At 36.5% G+C, this 21776-nt stretch overlaps 1 protein-coding gene across 1 annotated transcript; it reads right to left on the reverse strand.

Moving 5' to 3' along the window:
* Positions 1 to 4: 4 nt before the first annotated feature.
* On the reverse strand, positions 5 to 1703 carry LOC110865090 (translationally-controlled tumor protein homolog). Its single transcript, XM_022114292.2, has 5 exons — positions 1552 to 1703; positions 841 to 914; positions 624 to 752; positions 378 to 535; positions 5 to 299 (listed from the first exon to the last, which is right to left on the reverse strand). The coding sequence occupies exons 1-5, from the start codon at positions 1577 to 1579 to the stop codon at positions 182 to 184; spliced, it is 507 nt and encodes a 168-aa protein (XP_021969984.1). The 5' UTR covers positions 1580 to 1703; the 3' UTR covers positions 5 to 181.
* Between the last annotated feature and the right edge of the window lie 20073 nt (positions 1704 to 21776).

Below are 21776 nucleotides of genomic sequence, written 5' to 3' on the forward strand. Positions count from 1 at the left end.
TGAGTCAGTCTCAAAGATAAAAGTTACTTATATCAAATACCAGCTGCAGTCCAAAAATAAAACCAAACATCCAAAAAAATGATCCATATCTTAATAGAACAAAAACCAAACTTAAAGCAACAACTACAGCAAGCGCCTCAACTCTTTGCGGGCTTCGGTCACTGGCTCGAGATAATATTTCTCAACATTTAACCTCCTTCAACCCCACACCAAAATACAAAAATGTCGGGTCAGCTGCACCTTCTTTGTAGTAAGCAAACACTATTGTACTGTCATCATGCATGCTCTCACCGACAAAACTGCAAAACAAGAAGCCATTATCACAAACAAGATCGTCGTTTTCAAAACATAAACAAACATACGAACACGAGACTTACAACTGAAGGTCACTGAGCTTTGAGAGGAGAAACTTCGTTGCAGCCTCGATGTTTTTCTTGAAGAATTCTTGCTTCTCTTCATCAAGCTTGGGAGTAAGAGTTTTGATGTACTTCTTGATGTAAGCGACAAACGTCTTCTTGTCAAAAGGGGGTTGCTCCTACATGTGTGCATCGTTTGATAAATATTTATGAATATTTTAAAACTTGTTTAATATCATATATTCATAATCAGATGAAACTATTTACCTGGAGCCTAAAGGTATCGACAATGTCGACCACCTTCACTGCTTGATCATCAACACCTTCATCGTCATCGGCTCCTTCAGCAGAAGGGTTTGCGCCAATGTCAACAGCCACTGCTCCTTGTACCACCCACTGCAAATTCATATAAATGTGTTATGTTAAAATCAGAGATTATTAAACATAAGCGTATATACAAAATAAAGAACGGTGCAAGATATACCTTTCCTTCAACTTCCCATAGGATCCCATTCAAGAGTTCCTTGTAGGGGAAGGAGTCTGAAAGAAGCTCATCACCTAAAATTACACAACACAAATTGAATTAGATATGCAACTCGAGTACAAAAACAATATTCCAATACTCGAAGCATCCCAAAAATAAACATCAAGATTTCAAAGCATTCAATTAATTAAAGTGATAAATAAACATTGATTTAAGCAACTAATTACAAAACAAAATTTCCGAAATTTTTAATTTTAATTTAAAGTAGTATTACTTTTTTTCTCTGTTTGTGTTCATCATAATCAACTCAAAATCTTTTCTTGACGATATAAAAAACAGTAAATAAAACATAAAAACAGCTAAAAAGATATAAAAAAAAATTACAGATTCTAACAAAAGATTAAAGCTTCAAACATTAGTCACATGACAAATAATAATAAGATTAAAAAAAACAAATCAAGAAAACCTAAAAAAGCTGATAAAAACCATAAAACAAAAAAAAAACAAAAAAACCTAACAAACCAATCTTCAGATCTAAAAAACTTCACATCAAACAATAACCTAATGGATTATGTAACACATAGATCTAGACGATTACAGCCAAATTAAACCTAATGAATAACCAAAAACGCTAAGATTCGCAATCAAAGAGCTAAGAACCCTAAATTCATAATAAACTATATATATGTGAGAACGAAAGGAAAAGATTACCAGTAATCAAATCTTGATAGACCAACATGATGATGCTGCTTCTGGAAATCGGTGGAAACAAAGAGAGCAAAAAGAGTAGCAAGTTGCGAATGAAAGAGAGAGGGTTTGGGGAGTAGATATGCAGCGACCATATATAGGGCGATGGGGTTTTGGGGATGATGATGATGATCGAAATTACGAAAATGGGTCTCTACTTTATGAGAATTTCCGAATTTGCCCTATTTGAATTATTTGGTTTTCGGAGCACTTGATTGTTCTGTTGGTTTTTCAAGTCTTGACTTGTCTCTTCAAATACATCCTTCCTTGGCCTATTTAAAAAAGCAAATTCTAAAAGTTTGTAAAAACCAGAATTGTGTGTTAACACGTAAAAAAGTTAGATTGAAATGTAAAACATAAAAAGAACAAATAATTAAGTCTACTTAGGATTCGTGCGTTACGATAAGGCCATTATATGAGAAAATAGATCTAAAAACGTTGAATTACATACGCGCATTAAAACGTGTTAACTCGCAAAATTCGAACCAAAAAGTAAAATAAAAAATTTGTAAAATATAAAAAGTATATGGTACAGGTACGTAGAAAAATGTTAGGGTTAAACATTGAAAAGTGTTTTGTGATGAATTTATAAAAGATGAAAAAGATAGGGGTTAAAAGAAAAATAAATGAATGGTGAAAATTTGAGAGAAATGAAAGATGGTAAATAATATGTGTATGAATTGTCTTTTAAATAAATTTTAGAGTTGTGTATTATTTGGTTTAATACGATACCAAGCTAATATAGTTTACGATGTTGATTATGTAATGAATATTGTTTTTTTTTTTGTTTGAACGGTAAATTTGGATCACTGACAAACCATCAGAGTGAGGGGTGTTCAAAATCGGATACCCGAAAATTCAGATACCTGAAAATTTGGATATCCATTTTCGGATACCTGCTTTTACTATCTGAGTCAGTATTCGAAATTTCGGATATCCGAATATCCAATTTTTTATTTAATTATTATTATTTAATTATTTTTTAATATTCGGAACCGGATATTTCGGGTAGTTTCAGATTTCCGAATATAAATTCTCGGATATTCGGATATCCAAAAACTAAAAATTAAATTTTCGGATATCCAAAATATCTTATTTTTTTAAAATCACTACCCGAATCTGAATTTCCTGATAATTCGGATTCGGATAATTAGAATCGGATTTCCAGATACGGATAATTTTGAACACCCCTAACTGAATTATCATCCAGCGGAATCATCCGTTCATATTCATCTTCATTAGACATAATGTCTATACATCAATTCAGAAGCAAACCCAATAAATCTGGAAAAACTCCCTTGTAAAATCGAACACAAAACCTAATACTCTATAAGTGTTATCTCACCCATAAAATCTCAATTTGCGTATTGAATATTGTTTTGAATTTAGGTTTGTAATTAAAGTAATACTCCATAACAATATAGATGAATTCTATCCTATATGAAATAAGTAAATCTGATTTCATAATTTAGATGAATTCTATCTATGAGATAAGTAAATCTGATTTTATTAATTTTTATTAATGAAATAAATATTATGTATTTAAAGTAATTATTTGATTTTAATTACGCATAGTTATCATCTAATGATAATCATCATCCAACAAAATTTTACTTGCAAGACAAGTAATTCCAAGAGATTTTATGAGATCGAAAAGTAAATAAAATACTTACAAAAAGAGATTTTTATGATATCGAAAAATAAAACATCATACGACAAAATTTTACTTGCAAGACAAGTAATTCCAAGAGATTTTTATGAGATGGAAAAATAAATAAAATACTTACAAGAAGAGATTTCTATGAGATGGAAAAATAAATAATATACTTACAAGAAAGGATTCTAATTATGGGGAGAATTTTATATAAGGGAAAAGATCAAATAGGAAGTTAATTTTCGCTAGAAAGGATAGGAAGCCATAGGATTACGACATGTGGTAAATTTTAAAATAAAGAGAAAGGGTATTTTAGTCAATCCAACTCCTTCTTCTTCCTTTTTCAAAACCCAGTAAATTCAAAAACCCACCATTTTCAAAACCCACCATCTTCAACTATTTCTTCAATTTCTATCTCAATAATCACTACATTATAGTGCGATTTTCATCACCAATCAATGATTCAGAACCCGATCAACGTGTTCTTCAGCTTTTTTTGAAGAAAACCCAGTTTAATTTCATAAAAAAAAATATCGTTTTTCCGGTGATTTTGGAGATAATCACTCGATTCGTTCGATTTGAGCGTTGATAAGTGTTTCTATCATTCAAATTTCGTCAATTGATGAAGAAATCGGCTTCGATCTATGTAAGAAATTCTTTAATTTCATTTTCACGATCTGGGTTTTGATTTATTCATTGCGTTTTACGATCTTTGCAGGGGTCCGGGGGCGGCAGCCCCCGGTAGCGGGGTCCCAGGGGTGGCAGCCCCTGGCGGGGTCCAAGGGGCAGAGCCCCTGGCTGGGGTTGAGCTGTACTAAAAACGCATCAGAAAAATTAATTTTCCATAAATTGGCTCATTTAGGTAAAACACATTTTTTAGGTGTTTTCAGTCCATTGCGTTTTAGAATGAGTCATTTTTAAGTGTTTTCTGGCCATTGCGTTTTAAATATAAGACATTTCTTTGTGTTTTTGGTGCATTGCGTTTTAGGTAAAACACTTTTTTATGTGTTTTCAGTCCATTGCGTTTTAGAAAACAGACATTTTAAGTGTATTCTGGCCATTGCGTTTTACAAATAAGTCATTTCTTTGTGTTTTTGGTGCATTGCGTTTTAGGTAAAACACATTTTTATGTGTTTTCTGGCCATTGCGTTTTACAAATAAGACATTTCTTTGTGTTTTCTGGCCATTGCGTTTTACAAATAAGTCATTTCTTTGTGTTTTTGGTGCATTGCGTTTTAGAAAAATGTCATTTTTTAGGTTTTTTTTTTCATTGCGTTTTACGTAACTGGTGGTTTTTCTATTGCGTCTTACGCAACTGGGTTTAAATTTTTTTTTTAAATATAGCAATAGTATACTCGTTTTAAAGATAAAAAAACGCTTGTTTTTTTTGTGCAATTTTTATAAAAAAATAATGTCGTATGAAAGAGTTATTAACGTTTAAAAAATGGGGTGGAATTGGAGGAGAGAGAAACTATTGGTTTGGATTGACTAGAATGCCCTTGAACAAACTCACGCGCCTCTTTTTTTCTTTTCAATTTCCCTGATTTAATCTTAGCCCTTGATTAACTTAATGGATGGTCAAGATCACTTCCTATCCTTCCTAACCAAATAAACTTTCTATTGTATCTCCACCCTTTATATAATTACATAGTTAGTAATGAGGTTTAACATATTTATGTACTAATAGTTTAAAATCACCTTCTAGTGTATTAACTTTTCATTTTCTAACGTTTGAATGTATTAACTTCTAAGGTATTAACATAGTTAGTCCCTATGATTTGCACAAAATGACATACTTAGGTACTAATAGTTTAACAAACAATTAATGTTAATACCTCCAAACAGTGGCGGAGCTTGATCAAAAGTTGTGGGGGATGGAAAGTCACAGGACCAAAATTTTTTTTCCTATCGCTGTGTTTCGAGTTATATGTTCTGGTCAGATATTCGATTCAGGTCAGGTCAAACAATAATAACTCCAAATAAAACTACATAATTTTTATTCATTAAAATGAGGCGCTCTTACTCATAAAAAATGCTATATGTTGTTTAAAAAAATTGAGACCAAATATTTATATTGATGCGAGATAAATGTTAAATATATGAACGAAGAATTACAACTCATCCTAACGATCTTTAAGATAAATGATAGAGTAAACTGCCAAAATGGTCCCTGATGTTTGGTCACTTTTGCCACTTTAGTCCAAAACTTAAACCTTTTGAATTTGGATCCCTGTGGTTTCAATTTTGTTGCCATTTTCATCCAAAACCAAAATCTGGTCAGATTTTTCTGTTAAGATCCAACTTTTTTGTCTTTTTCCTCCATTTTAATGAAGGGGAAAATGGTCATATTTTTTTAATTTGTTATGATAAAACGTTAAAAGACCATTTTGCCCTACATTAAAAGGGAGAAAAAAGACAAAAAAACTGGAAGTTAACTGAAAAATCTGACTAGATTTTGATTTTGGATGAAAATAGCAACAAAATTGAAACCAGAGGGACCCAGTTTCAAAACATTTGAGTTTTGGACTAAAGTGGCAAAAGTGATCAAACCTCAAGGACCATTTTGGCAGTTTACTCTAAATGATAAGTACATTTAAGACCTTTAAGATTAAAAAAAAAAACCTCAAATTTGATTTATATATAAAGTAGTAACAAATTTTACTTAAAGTTTAGTCCATTCACATTTTTTAATCTCAATACGAAAATATGTATGAATATTTTTGACAATAAACTTGGCAGGGGCAGAGGAATTTTAGGCAAAACAATTGGCAGGGCAGACCTGTATAATTTTAAAGTTTTTGGACGAAAAAAAACAGAAATATTACACTTTTAACCGAAACATTCAGAGGGCGGGTGCACCCCGGGTCCCTTAAAAGCTACGCTACTGCCTCCAAACGTTACAAAATGAAAAGTTAATACCCTAAAGAGTGATTTTAAACTATTAGTACCTAAATATGTTACGTAATAAACTCAATACAAACCTTTAAAATTTCATACATACTCCAAACTTTAAACAATTCCTTTGTTGTTTGTAACCCTTGAGTGATTATATTCTTAGTCTATAAGTATATTTGTTTCTTCTACACACATTTATTTTTTGGTTATATATATAAAACAATACTATATTTTTTAATATATTTAGGTATGAGGTATTGTACATTATGCTTTGAGTGTTTAAAAAAAAACTGATTTTTTACTTTTAACCTAAAACTATTTAATTCTTTACTTTTAAACCAGAACTATTTGATTTTTTTACTTTTAGCCAAAACATTTCATCTTTACTTTTAACCCAAAACTATTTATTTTTTTTTACTTTAAACCCAAAAACTTTTCATCTTTTGTAATTTAACCTCACAGCTTTTTTACTTTCAATTTTGGTCCTTTATACTTTTCATTTTTCGCAAAATTTTCGTTTTACGTTCCGTTCTAAATTTTGCGAGTTAACATGGCGTAACGTGCGCGTGTGGTTAACGTTTTTACGTTGTCTATTTTTTCCCGTTTGTCGGGTTCATCATAACGCGCGAGTCCTAGATCGACTTAGTTATTCTTTTATATGTTTTACGTTTCGATTTAATTTCTTCGCATTAACACGCCGCAACTTCAGTATTGGTGGTCGCTGTCAGTAGTGTGACATTGATGTTCGCCCCCCGCCTCAACACAGGGTGCTTAATACTAGTTTTGATACAAAAAGAGGTATTTGTCGATATTTAAGGGGATAACGTGTTTTTTAGATTTTATTTTGAAGGATTGGGACTTGTTTAGTGTTTTTTTGGAGTTAACGAGTTCTAATTGACATAAACTATAAATTCAATAAGAAATTTTCATTTATTTTAAGGGTTTTTAAATGTTACAAATTTATAAAAATATATTTAAGAGTAAATTGCAATTTTAGTCTATGTGGTTTGGGCAAACTAATAACTCTATACAAAAAAGTCAGTTAAGTTAGAGGTGACGTTTTGCCTATTTATTTTTGTTTTCTAGTTTTTTTTGTTTCTCTTTACTTTTAAGTAAAAGATTAAGTATTTATAAAATCCATCCCCTTCTAGAATTCAAGAGCGGTATAACAAACGCTGGAACTACTTCACTACTTAATGCCACCAGCTTTATGAAGTCCAATAATAATTGCCGCTATCGGAGCATGGTCGTTCTCGTCATAACTGCAAGGACTCTCACTGAAATCACCACGTAAACCCTAGTCGTTGCATGCCCAGATCTAGTCTTGGACTATAACAACCCTCGGATAAGACCCATAACAGATCATAATCAAGACCCCGAACACGTATGACTGAAATCGACACATGTAACGCCTCGTATCTTCGTATTTCTATTTTAAAAATGTTCGTATTCGTATTCTAATTTTAGAAACCTTACATTCGTATTTTAATTTCAATCTCACACTTCGAGGTGTTAATCATAATAAAATTCATATTTTATACATATTTTTTTATTCACACAACCGATCATTTAAATACGTTTTTATACGCAAACCGACATAATTATACGTATAAATACTTATATGCACATCCTCAATACTTGAATTATACTTTTTATATACTAAATTACAATATATATATATACTCAAGGAATACCAAGAAATATACCAATCATCTTTCCACCTTATCAATCCTCTTCCACCTTCTTTAGCTAATCATATTTCACCATTTTCCATCTCCTTTCTCCACCAATCATCTTTTCAATCCTCTTCCACCTTTTTTAACCAATCATATTTCACCCTTTTCCACCTTCTCTACCTATAAATACCAATATACTTCTACCATTTTCTTCACACCATTCTTCTCTCAATCTCTCTAATTCTCTCAATCTCTCTAAATCAAGAATTATAAGAATTCTAAAAGGACATTAAGTGTTCCAACCATTCTTCTCTCAACGTCTTTACTTATCTCAAATCTTCAAAGCAAGGAAGAGAAATCTAAGAGTTCTAAAAGAAAACACTAAGTGTTTTAAAGGAAGCTTTGAAGCTCCAACCTCTAACTCTTCACGGAATCACCAAAGGAAACTTTGCAAAACTGTGAGTATACTTGAACCCCATTTCCGTTTACCACCTTTTGGGGTGTAACGTGTTAAACATAAACTTACACTTAAACTTTATTCGTAAATGCACAAACATTCCTTATACATGCTTGCATACTTGATTACTTGATATATTAAACTTGGGGTTATACGTTTTGTGTTAGACTTATCGTTAACTTCGTACGAGCCTATCCTTGACATATATAGCGCTATAGGATTAACGCACCGCCTGTAACTTTGGGCTATGTCATGAGCTTATCGCGTTTCATCATTGGGTTGATTTGTCGAACACATGCCGATTTTATTGTTTGTCTTGTATCAAGAGCATGCCACATGGAATTGTTTGAAACTTATCTTTTTATGCTATGTATGAAAACTTGTATACTCGCCTTTGCTTTTGCATTGAACTTTATTTTAAACATGTTACACGTTGAGGATGACGAGGCTTTGAAACTGAAGTAATGTTGATGCTTAGATACACATTTAGACGTCTTAGGTCAAATACGTTGTATAAATTTCATATTTGTTGTTGTATTGTTTTCTTGTATTTTTCATGTATTGTAACATTTATTTATGAATGAAATCAATTTATCTTTAATTCTATTGTCACAATTAGCTTTATGTGTGATGAGCAATCTTTCTTCGTCTCACTATGATGTTTCCGCCATCGGTTGGGGTGTGACAGATTGGTATCAGAGCCATAACTATAGGGAATTAGGAAAATTGCCATGCTTTTGACCTAATCTATAGTTAAGTACCAAATTCGACCATACTTGATTCATATGTTAATTTTCGTGAGATGCCTTTATGTATTATTCTTGAAATGCCTTTTATGTACTCATACTTGTTTTATTATTCCATAAGGTACGTCTTTCCTAATGCATTTTACTCGATTATACTAAACTCGAAAACACTCATAATACATAAACGAGACGATTTCACCAAAATAGGCGTAAAACCCACAAATTGGTGAACGACTCTCAATCCACCTATTCTTTTTACTCGATATTCGCCATCAAGTTAGGAGTGAAATAAATCCTCACCTTGATGAAGAATTCCTATTCGAATTCTAGTGGACCCTCATCAAAGTATCGAAATTAAAATTTTAACCCGACGAGTACCAACCACACTTAGGGTACGAAATCGTCAAGTAAGGGGCGAAACCCGCACCTTGTCGACTAGTCCCACTCCTTGATTTTTTTCATAAATCCCGCCAAGTCTCGAAATTTTGATTGATTTCGGACATGTAGTAACCGGAAGGGTGAATACCGTTAATCGACATGTCGGCGACAGTATTCCACCTATTAGGCCAAAGCATGTTTCTCAAATTCGAAAGACTTTTCGACCACTTTGGTTAGTCAAAGTTCCGTTTATGTTTTCCTATTATCAATATTATGCGATGCAATCTTTTCAAATTCAAATTTATTTTCGAGATTTTTTTCTCTCACACACACATCATACTAAATCTTTTAATACATTTATACACATGCATGATTTCGAAAACGTCACCACCTAGATTTACATTTCTTGTAACCCCAAAATGGAGACATATCATCGAGATAGAAGTGATTTCCTTACCTTGACGATTAACTCCGCTCCTTCTTTTCATAAAACGACCTCACCAACGAGTTAGGGGTGTGACAACATGATAAACGAAGAAAACCTAGTTGGGTCACGTCGCGACGCAACGCAACGGTGATCTTAGAACATGGCCGCGCGATGCGACGGATCTTTGACCGTCAGCTGACACATGGTGTCACACCCCGACCACGTAGAACATACAAAACGTGGCGGAAACGTCGGGGAGTGTTGTAACAGAATCAATTGTTTCAAATCCATGGCAAATGAAGTTTCGTTTTATAAATCAAACATGAAAGTTTACATTGTCTAAACTAGAATCAAATTGTACATAACATAAATTAACTAGTTCTTGTCTCGTTTTAAGTCACTAAGGCACAGGTCCGCCTAAGTATGTCTTGATAAGTCCTATGCATCATCTCCTGAAAACACATGTGAAAATAGGTACGTCAGCATAAAAATGCCTGTGAGATACATTGGTTTTGTGAAAACGGAATTCATGACTTGAGTTTGAGAAAATGTTTAGTCATGAACCTCGTATTTTGCTTTGTCTTGTAAATCATTTGAAAAAACGGTAAGATCAAATGATATGTATAAATAAGAGAACAATGCATGGTTAACTGAGTAACCATGTAAAAAGAGTTTGTATAAGATTTGTTGTTTGTAAATCAATGTCTTGTGAAAAGCGTGTTATTTGTATAAAATGTTCTATGTTTCAAATTGAAATGATTCAAATAACGCTATGATATGTAATACCATACAAACACTTATATATAGGAAGTACCAGCGGCGTATCCACCATGCTTGTATCATATTACACACGCCTCGTTACTTAATCACTTACTCAAATCAAACCATCAGAATGAAATGTTTAACAGCGGTAGAAATGTTCATGTATAGTTAAAGTCTATTGTCAAATGTAATTCATGTCAACGGATACAACTGGTTTACACGGTTCAATGGTTACAGACGGTTCATGAAATCAAAATGGTAAGGCGGTCCACATAGTCAAATGGTTACAACGGTTCAAAATGTAGTGTAATGTGTTCATATGCTGGATGAGCATATGCAACAGAAATGTAATGCGAAACAATGTACTACGTATGCACACAATGGGCGTACGTAGCATGAAATGTATTGTAGAGTACAACGGTTCAAAATGTGTTCATATGCTGGATGAGCATATGCAACAGATATGCAATGTGAAACAATGTACTACGTATGCACACAATGGGCGTACGTAGCATGAAATGTATTGTAGAGTACAACGGTTCAAAATGTAGTGTAATGTGTTCATATGCTGGATGAGCATATGCAACAGTAATGCAATGTGAAGCAATGTACTACGTATGCACACAATGGGCGTACGTAGCATGAAATGTAAAGCAATGTACTAAGTACGCACACAATGGGCATACATAGCATAAACACAATGAAATCATGTACTATATATGTACTATCGAACATAGCAGTATATGATGTGAAAACATGGAAAGCATGAAAGTAACAAGTAGGCACACGTGTTTCACCCCAAAACAGTTTGGAAACAGTAAAAGAGGGGTTCAATGTACTTACATTGAATCCTCGAAAACATGTAAAAGATGGGGTTCAATGTACTCACTTGAGATTGCTTTGGAGTTCTTGTGTAATAACCAGATAATGCTAGAGGTCACGGGATATCAAACGGCACCTAATAGGTAGCTATGTTAATATACCGGACCAAATCGGAAGGATCGGATAGTACGCGGGTTCGTAAACCAAACGAGTATGGAGACTCGTGTAATATGGTTTAACAAAGCCTACATACTAAAATGAAACTTAACCTAAGTGCTTACGGTCCATCACGACCCGTTTAGGTAGCTTACGCTACCCTAACGCGTCGCTCGCGTAGAACGCGTCTGGAACGCCTAACATCGTGACCACAAGGTATAACCTCGGAAGGTTATAGCTATGGTCACCTAATGTGTTTGGTCAGGTCCTAATGACCGACCAAATGGGTCGGGTTCGAAAGCATAAGCGACGGTTTAGATCGCTTACCTTACGACCCTATATAAGCACTAAACTAAAAGTGACGAGCTAAGCATGTTAGAACATGCTTAACTAAGTTTAGGAACAGGTTTGACATCAAAACAAACGGCTTTGATGCCCACGAGTAGTTTGGTTACAAAACATGCAAGAATGCACATTTTGGCCGAAACTACGACTCGTCACTGAGCCTAGATAACGTGGTGATCAGTAGGGATGGTCACTATGGACCATAACCATCGTGATCACGCTCACGTTATGAAGTTCCATGAACTTCGCATCGACCATAGGCTGGTCAATGCAGAAAGTCAACAAAACGTTGACTTTCGGACTCGAAAAGCGAATAAAAGAGCGAAAGAAGACTTACGGAGGGTCCCCGAGTGCTAACCAAGATCCAATAGCTCAGGTATGAAGCAAAAGCATCAACTTAGAGCATTTAGATCTGATTTGTGGGTTTTTACACAAAAGGGGGGGTATTTATAGGAAAAGTGGAACCGTTAGGATCGTTTTATCGAATAACGTGCTTTGATCTCGTGCGTACATGTGTCCAGGGGTTAGATTCAGTGTACTTGACCCTTGGCCCTTCATTTGGGTGAAAAGGCATCGCCCTTTGATCGAACGAAAGGCCAGATTCTGCATTAAATGCAGAATCTGCTGTCAGACATGTTCACGCGGCCCGCGTGAAAGTGGGTGCAGGTCTTACGCGGGTCGCCTAGCCCCGTCTGATCTGCACCACTTGCAGAATTTACGTATTTGGCCCCTGTTGCGTTTTTAAGCTATTTCCAGCCCCTTTAAGACCTGTAAAGTTATCTTTAAGGCCCTAAAATGATGCCTAAACATTGTGGACATGAAACATGCCCAAAAATAGGTCGGATGTCGGTTCGTTTGGTCGTACGATCGCGATGTTCGCTTAATTACGACGGAATGCGCATAAGCACAAAAGACGATCCAAATGACGCGACGAATGGATTTTTCTCATGCCAAACACTAAGGCATAATATAAGGATGCTTACATAAATTTTTGGATGTCCGGATGTATTCAGAACGTAAGTTATGCGCAAAAGTGCAAACTTGTGCACTTTTTGACACTTTTAGTCCCTAAATGACCCAAAAGTTTATTTTAGCATACCAAACCCCTCAAAGCCTATTTCTAAGCTATGCAAAGGATATTTAAGGTATGTTTAACTTATGGACATGTTCCGGAATGTTCGTTACAGTTCAAATTGGCATACTTTCGCAGTTTGTCAAGTTTAGTCCCTGTAAGCGAATTAACTTGTTTTTGCTATACCCAAGCCTTCAAAACTTATTTCTAAGTTATGTAAAGGTTATTTAAGGTATGTTGAGTATATGTTGATGTTCCGGAGTATTTGTCGCATTAAACTAAGTACGTTTACGCACCAGTTTGCGTATAATGCTCTAGAAAGCAATGTAGAGTTTGAAATTGAACAATAATTGATATGTGCAAAACATACACATATTTATACAAGATCCCAAGTATGAAATACAATATTTCATCGGCTTGGTATTTGTTTGATGGTCACGGTGACACAGGTGTCACAGTCTCCCCTACTTTAGGAAATTTCGTCCCGAAATTTATTCGTAGGAGTCTATTTGTGAATTTGCCAAATAACCACCAATGATATGTAAGGCAATATCTTGTCATTTCCTTAACGGTCATTCTTCCGAAACGAAAATGAACAGACGGGTCATTTTCAATGGTTGCTTCATCAGAATTGGAAATGAAGGATTACACAACGGATATTCATTTCCTCAACGGATAATCTTCAGAAACGAAAATGAACAAACGGGGTCATCTTCAACGGTTGCTTCCTCAGAGTTGGAAATGAAGTATTACACAACGGATATTCATTTCCTCAACGGATAATCTTCAGAAACGAAAATGAACTAACGGAGTCATCTTCAACGGTTGCTTCCTCAGAGTTGGAAATGAAGGATTACACAACGGATATTCATTTCCTCAACGGATAATCTTCAGAAACGAAAATGAACAAACGGGGTCATCTTCAACGGTTGCTTCCTCAGAGTTGGAAATGAAGTATTACACAACGGATATTCATTTCCTCAGCGGATAATCTTCAGAAACGAAAATGAACAAACGGGGTCATCTTCAACGGTTGCTTCCTCAGAGTTGGAAATGAAGTATTACACAACGGATATTCATTTCCTCAACGGATAATCTTTAGAAACGAAAATGAACTAACGGAGTCATCTTCAACGGTTGCTTCCTCAGAGTTGGAAATGAAGGATTACACAACGGATATTCATTTCCTCAACGGATAAATCTTCAGAAACGAAAATGAGCAAACGGGGTCATCTTCAACGGGTATTCTTCAGATTTGGAAATGAAGGATAAACGGATATTCATTTCCTCAACGGATAAATCTTCAGAACGAAAATGAACAAACGGAGTCATTTTCCTCGACGGGTATTCTTCAGATTTGGAAATGAAGGATAAACGGATATTCATTTCCTCAACGGATATTCTTCAGAAGTGAAAAATGAATAGCTAGTTCATTTTTCCTCAACGGATGCTTCATCAGAATTGGAAATGAATAGGGTTAACTCCAGACACATGACAGAACTTGCTGTGATTTCTGTGCACTAAATTCCATAATTATGTATGCATCCATAATTACGTAATCCTTTGCACAGTCCGCACAGTTTGTTTTGTAATGTTTTGGGGAAGGATATCAAACTTGTGATGAGGGTGACTAGACTTCCATCGGTTCCTTTTAATTAGATCGACAGGGGATCCTCTTGGTTAGGCCACCAAGGAGTCCTTTCAGCTATATCATCACATGATATCCCTAACCAGATTTTTGGATGAATCTGTTTAGCTAGACCACTCAAGGGGTCTAATTATGAAGTAGTACTTTATAATCCGAGGGACTTAACTATAACATAGAAGTCCATTGAGGATTTTAAGTAATACCTTTGGGCATCCTACTATGAATCTCTTGTACACGGATATGTAAGATTCTACGAAGATTTGGATAACATACTTTGGATCACACAACAATACATAAGGAAACACATAAGCACATAGTCACATAATTGTTTAATTTGATCATAATTTGTTATTAACTTGTTATCGATTGAATACGGATATGGAAACCTGTCGACGGATCTCAATGTTCACTGGAATCTACCTGAGAAGGTAGAAAGATCTCCCAAAATTCGATTTTTGATTACAAGGAATCACCACATTCGAATGAAGGTATACAACAATTAAAGACTTACGGGAAATTCCTTGGTACCCTATTAAGGATTTATAGTGGTACCTTGGGTATTCGTCTTGTGTTGTAACCTGCGCCTTGTACTTCGTTTCCTTAGAATAAACGGGTACTTAGGAATTCCGTGGAAGACGCAAGCGATTATAGGATGGGAGAATTTTGGGGGTAGTTTGTTCTTCAAGGAATACGGTTCCTTGATTGTCGGTATTGCAAGGGATATGTCGTTTATACATGCAACCATCGAAATACATTGCAATGTAAATGAAAGATTTATTTATAAACAACGATATCAACTGTTCCTTGGATCTTGACAACAAAAGAAACTTAATACATATGATTATTTCTAAACGATGTTGTCTTCTAGTCAGTCGGGTGATCATCCTTGTGCTGGATTTGCATTAGCAAGCTTTGGGCAATTTCTTCGGAAATGACCCATCTCGCCACAGTTGAAACAAGAACCTGGTAGGAAACGACCTTGAGCGGGATTGTTTCCAGCTTGGTTTGGTGCAGCTGCAGCTGGGCAGATTCTTGTTGTATGGCCTATGAGTCCACAAGTTTGGCATTTGCGGCATTGTACATTGGCGTGATGATGGAGGCTACATTGGTTGCACAAGGGTGCAGTTCCATTGTATGGTTTTCTAGCAGGGGGTTGAGCTGGTTGGTTGGGGACGGCTTGACCATTGTGAGCGACCACGGCGAAGTTCTGAGAAGCCTTTCGCTTCCTTGACTTCTTAGGAGATTCAGTCTGTTCATCCATGGTCTTTGATTCCTCGATTGGGTTCGATTCCCCGGCGGATTTCTTGTCACCTTTTCGAAAAAGTTTATGCTTTCTGATCTGCGATTCAGTCAAGGTTGCAGATAGCTCAATGGCCTGACGGAGTGTGGTAGGGTTGCTACCAGTGACAATGTCTTGTACCGAGTCAGGCAGGCCGTCGATGTACCTTTCGATAGCCTTGTCGAGTGGGGCGACCATAGTCGGGCAAAGTAGACTCAACTCCTCAAACCTATCAGTATATGCCCTGTGTTCGCCACTATCTTGTTTCAAATCATCAAACTCCTTCTCCAACGCTCGTTGTTCATGACGAGGACAAAACTCTCTCATCATAAGTGCTCTCAGTTCAGCCCATGTTTGTGCTAGAGCAACATCTGCACCACGGTCTCTCATTACCCCGTTCCACCATGTAAGAGCCCTCTTTTGAAACACACTCGAAGAAAACTCGACCTTGCGATTTCCCGGACACTGCACGTGGCGAAAGGTATTCTCGATGCTCTCGAACCATTGGAGAAGCCCAGTTGCTCCCTCAGAACCACTAAACTTGAGTGGTTTAGCCGAGTTAAAGTTCTTGAAATTGCATGTACCATTGTTGTTGTTGTTGGCTTGGTTCCATTGAGCAAAGAGATTTGGGAATTGAGCAGCCATCTGCTGCGCAATAATTTCTGCCAGCTCGGCAGTTGCTATCTGGTGTTCGCGTCGAGGAGGCATTCTAAAAGAGGAAAACATGAAAGGAAACAAATAAAATGGTATTGGGTAAGAATAGGATGTTACAATCACTGACCATAATCACGGTTGATGGTCACTTGTTTGAATCATGAAGCAAACAAACAACACCAAGGCTGAATCAAAGCAAATAGATCCTCATAGTGTATCCCGAAGACATGCTCGCCTATAAGTGGACACTCACCCCAAGAGTTCCCAGGTAAGAGTGACTGGTCCGATTATGTGGATTTGTACGAACACTCTAACCTTAGACAGAAAACCCAGGGTACAGGCATTCACTCTTCCAGTTCGCACGTGTTCACACTAGTTAGGACCCAAAACTTTGACGGGAGTTTTGAAAATTCAAAGGGGTTCAAAACCTTATAACAGAGGGTTCAAAACCTAGTAATCAATCATCCTAGAACAGATGATTGGTTTTCAAAGCGGTTTTGAAATTTATGTTCTTGTTGTGGTCGTCGCCTAAGGATAGGTGACGGTATTGTTTTGTGACTAAACGCAAGTGAACTCGCGTTAGGGTCCTAGGAAGGTTATAGACTAGGTCAAAGCATTACTAATAACCTAATTCCCTATAACCATTGGCTCTGATACCAACTTTTCTGTCACACCCCGACCACGTAGAACATACAAAACGTGGCGGAAACGTCGGGGAGTGTTGTAACAGAATCAATTGTTTCAAATCCATGGCAAATGAAGTTTCGTTTTATAAATCAAACATGAAAGTTTACATTGTCTAAACAAGAATCAAATTGTACATAACATAAATTAACTAGTTCTTGTCTCGTTTTAAGTCACCAAGGCACAGGTCCGCCTAAGTATGTCTTGATAAGTCCTATGCATCATCTCCTGAAAACACATGTGAAAATAGGTACGTCAGCATAAAAATGCCTGTGAGATACATTGGTTTTGTGAAAACGGAATTCATGACTTGAGTTTGAGAAAATGTTTAGTCATGAACCTCGTATTTTGCTTTGTCTTGTAAATCATTTGAAAAAACGGTAAGATCAAATGATATGTATAAATAAGAGAACAATGCATGGTTAACTGAGTAACCATGTAAAAAGAGTTTGTATAAGATTTGTTGTTTGTAAATCAATGTCTTGTGAAAAGCGTGTTATTTGTATAAAATGTTCTATGTTTCAAATTGAAATGATTCAAATAACGCTACGATATGTAATACCATACAAACACTTATATATAGGAAGTACCAGCGGCGTATCCACCATGCTTGTATCATATTACACACGCCTCGTTACTTAATCACTTACTCAAATCAAACCATCAGAATGAAATGTTTAACAGCGGTAGAAATGTTCATGTATAGTTAAAGTCTATTGTCAAATGTAATTCATGTCAACGGATACAACTGGTTTACACGGTTCAATGGTTACAGACGGTTCATGAAATCAAAATGGTAAGGCGGTCCACATAGTCAAATGGTTACAACGGTTCAAAATGTAGTGTAATGTGTTCATATGCTGGATGAGCATATGCAACAGAAATGTAATGCGAAACAATGTACTACGTATGCACACAATGGGCGTACGTAGCATGAAATGTATTGTAGAGTACAACGGTTCAAAATGTGTTCATATGCTGGATGAGCATATGCAACAGATATGCAATGTGAAACAATGTACTACGTATGCACACAATGGGCGTACGTAGCATGAAATGTATTGTAGAGTACAACGGTTCAAAATGTAGTGTAATGTGTTCATATGCTGGATGAGCATATGCAACAGTAATGCAATGTGAAGCAATGTACTACGTATGCACACAATGGGCGTACGTAGCATGAAATGTAAAGCAATGTACTAAGTACGCACACAATGGGCATACATAGCATAAACACAATGAAATCATGTACTATATATGTACTATCGAACATAGCAGTATATGATGTGAAAACATGGAAAGCATGAAAGTAACAAGTAGGCACACGTGTTTCACCCCAAAACAGTTTGGAAACAGTAAAAGAGGGGTTCAATGTACTTACATTGAATCCTCGAAAACATGTAAAAGATGGGGTTCAATGTACTCACTTGAGATTGCTTTGGAGTTCTTGTGTAATAACCAGATAATGCTAGAGGTCACGGGATATCAAACGGCACCTAATAGGTAGCTATGTTAATATACCGGACCAAATCGGAAGGATCGGATAGTACGCGGGTTCGTAAACCAAACGAGTATGGAGACTCGTGTAATATGGTTTAACAAAGCCTACATACTAAAATGAAACTTAACCTAAGTGCTTACGGTCCATCACGACCCGTTTAGGTAGCTTACGCTACCCTAACGCGTCGCTCGCGTAGAACGCGTCTGGAACGCCTAACATCGTGACCACAAGGTATAACCTCAGAAGGTTATAGCTATGGTCACCTAATGTGTTTGGTCAGGTCCTAATGACCGACCAAATGGGTCAGGTTCGAAAGCATAAGCGACGGTTTAGATCGCTTACCTTACGACCCTATATAAGCACTAAACTAAAAGTGACGAGCTAAGCATGTTAGAACATGCTTAACTAAGTTTAGGAACAGGTTTGACATCAAAACAAACGGCTTTGATGCCCACGAGTAGTTTGGTTACAAAACATGCAAGAATGCACATTTTGGCCGAAACTACGACTCGTCACTGAGCCTAGATAACGTGGTGATCAGTAGGGATGGTCACTATGGACCATAACCATCGTGATCACGCTCACGTTATGAAGTTCCATGAACTTCGCATCGACCATAGGCTGGTCAATGCAAAAAGTCAACAAAACGTTGACTTTCGGACTCGAAAAGCGAATAAAAGAGCGAAAGAAGACTTACGGAGGGTCCCCGAGTGCTAACCAAGATCCAATAGCTCAGGTATGAAGCAAAAGCATCAACTTAGAGCATTTAGATCTGATTTGTGGGTTTTTACACAAAAGGGGGGGGGGGTATTTATAGGAAAAGTGGAACCGTTAGGATCGTTTTATCGAATAACGTGCTTTGATCTCGTGCGTACATGTGTCCAGGGGTTAGATTCAGTGTACTTGACCCTTGGCCCTTCATTTGGGTGAAAAGGCATCGCCCTTTGATCGAACGAAAGGCCAGATTCTGCATTAAATGCAGAATCTGCTGTCAGACATGTTCACGCGGCCCGCGTGAAAGTGGGTGCAGGTCTTACGCGGGTCGCCTAGCCCCGTCTGATCTGCACCACTTGCAGAATTTACGTATTTGGCCCCTGTTGCGTTTTTAAGCTATTTCCAGCCCCTTTAAGACCTGTAAAGTTATCTTTAAGGCCCTAAAATGATGCCTAAACATTGTGGACATGAAACATGCCCAAAAATAGGTCGGATGTCGGTTCGTTTGGTCGTACGATCGCGATGTTCGCTTAATTACGACGGAATGCGCATAAGCACAAAAGACGATCCAAATGACGCGACGAATGGATTTTTCTCATGCCAAACACTAAGGCATAATATAAGGATGCTTACATAAATTTTTGGATATCCGGATGTATTCAGAACGTAAGTTATGCGCAAAAGTGCAAACTTGTGCACTTTTTGACACTTTTAGTCCCTAAATGACCCAAAAGTTTATTTTAGCATACCAAACCCCTCAAAGCCTATTTCTAAGCTATGCAAAGGATATTTAAGGTATGTTTAACTTATGGACATGTTCCGGAATGTTCGTTACAGTTCAAATTGGCATACTTTCGCAGTTTGTCAAGTTTAGTCCCTGTAAGCGAATTAACTTGTTTTTGCTATACCCAAGCCTTCAAAACTTATTTCTAAGTTATGTAAAGGTTATTTAAGGTATGTTGAGTATATGTTGATGTTCCGGAGTATTTGTCGCATTAAACTAAGTACGTTTACGCACCAGTTTGCGTATAATGCTCTAGAAAGCAATGTAGAGTTTGAAATTGAACAATAATTGATATGTGCAAAACATACACATATTTATACAAGATCCCAAGTATGAAATACAATATTTCATCGGCTTGGTATTTGTTTGATGGTCACGGTGACACAGGTGTCACACATGGCACCACGTGGCATGCCTACATGGTGACTCATGCCACCTATGCCCTAGCTACCCCCTTCGCGAAGGTAAACCATGATCTCGGTCGCTTGACACGACGAGGTCAAAACTTAGCTATAAAAAGGGACGTGATTTTGGACATGCAGACTCGCTCAAACACTTTTCTTTTCTCTCGTAACAAGGGTATTATTCCCGAAGCCCTAAAACTTTTCCCCGTAATCAGCGTGCTAATCCGAATCACTTGTACGATACCCTATCCGATCGATCTGAAACTAAATCAACGGATGTTTAAGTGTTGCCTGAATAAGGCTATACTTTGTCATTTACGTTGTGGTTTTGATCTCGTGATTATCGCTAAGGTTTGAATTGGGTTAATACACTCATAGGTGTTGCCTTGTGTGCTTAATTAGGAAACCAAGACTTAGACTAGAAGGATATTACTGAAACCCTATATCTGCAAGGTGAGTCATTCTATTTTTATCAAATGCTTTCAAAACCCTAAATGTTTTCCAAGTTGTACTTACAGTGATTAAGTCTTTGTATTCTGACATTACTGCCAGTATGTGGGGTTTTGTATACACTACTAGTCCAACGTTGCTATTGGACGAAGAATTTGCCAATAGTAATATGACCACAACCACCTAGTTGGATAGGTGACAAATATTGATTGAGTAATTGTAAGATATAAAAAAATGTAAAAACTTTTAATACTGCAATTACAATACTGTGTGTTTTACAAGAATTGAATGAACTCACCAGTATTTTTCGCTGATCAAATGTTTTTAAAACGCGTTTCAGGTGATTTACTGTGAAGAGAATAAAAAGTGCTATGAGGCACTCAAGCTTAAATAAGTGGCTATGTAAACCTGAATAAAACGTGTTTTGTAATCAAGGGTTATCCCGGTGAAAATCATTTATGTAAATATGAGTTTCATCCCACAATTTATGAAATGAAAACTACGTTGTTTTGAAAACTCTGATATTTTTCCTGATACCCGGTCCTGATGAATTTTCCATTGCGATAATTTTAATAAACACCAGTACCACTTGTGATATGCTCACGACTTTCCTTCAGGGTAGGGTCGGGGGTTGTGACATGGACCATCTATTGTTGTCGCTACTTGCCCATCTAGCAAAAC

The sequence above is a fragment of the Helianthus annuus genome, chromosome 6 (genome assembly GCF_002127325.2).
Source record: "Helianthus annuus cultivar XRQ/B chromosome 6, HanXRQr2.0-SUNRISE, whole genome shotgun sequence".
Taxonomy (NCBI): Eukaryota; Viridiplantae; Streptophyta; class Magnoliopsida; order Asterales; family Asteraceae; genus Helianthus; species Helianthus annuus.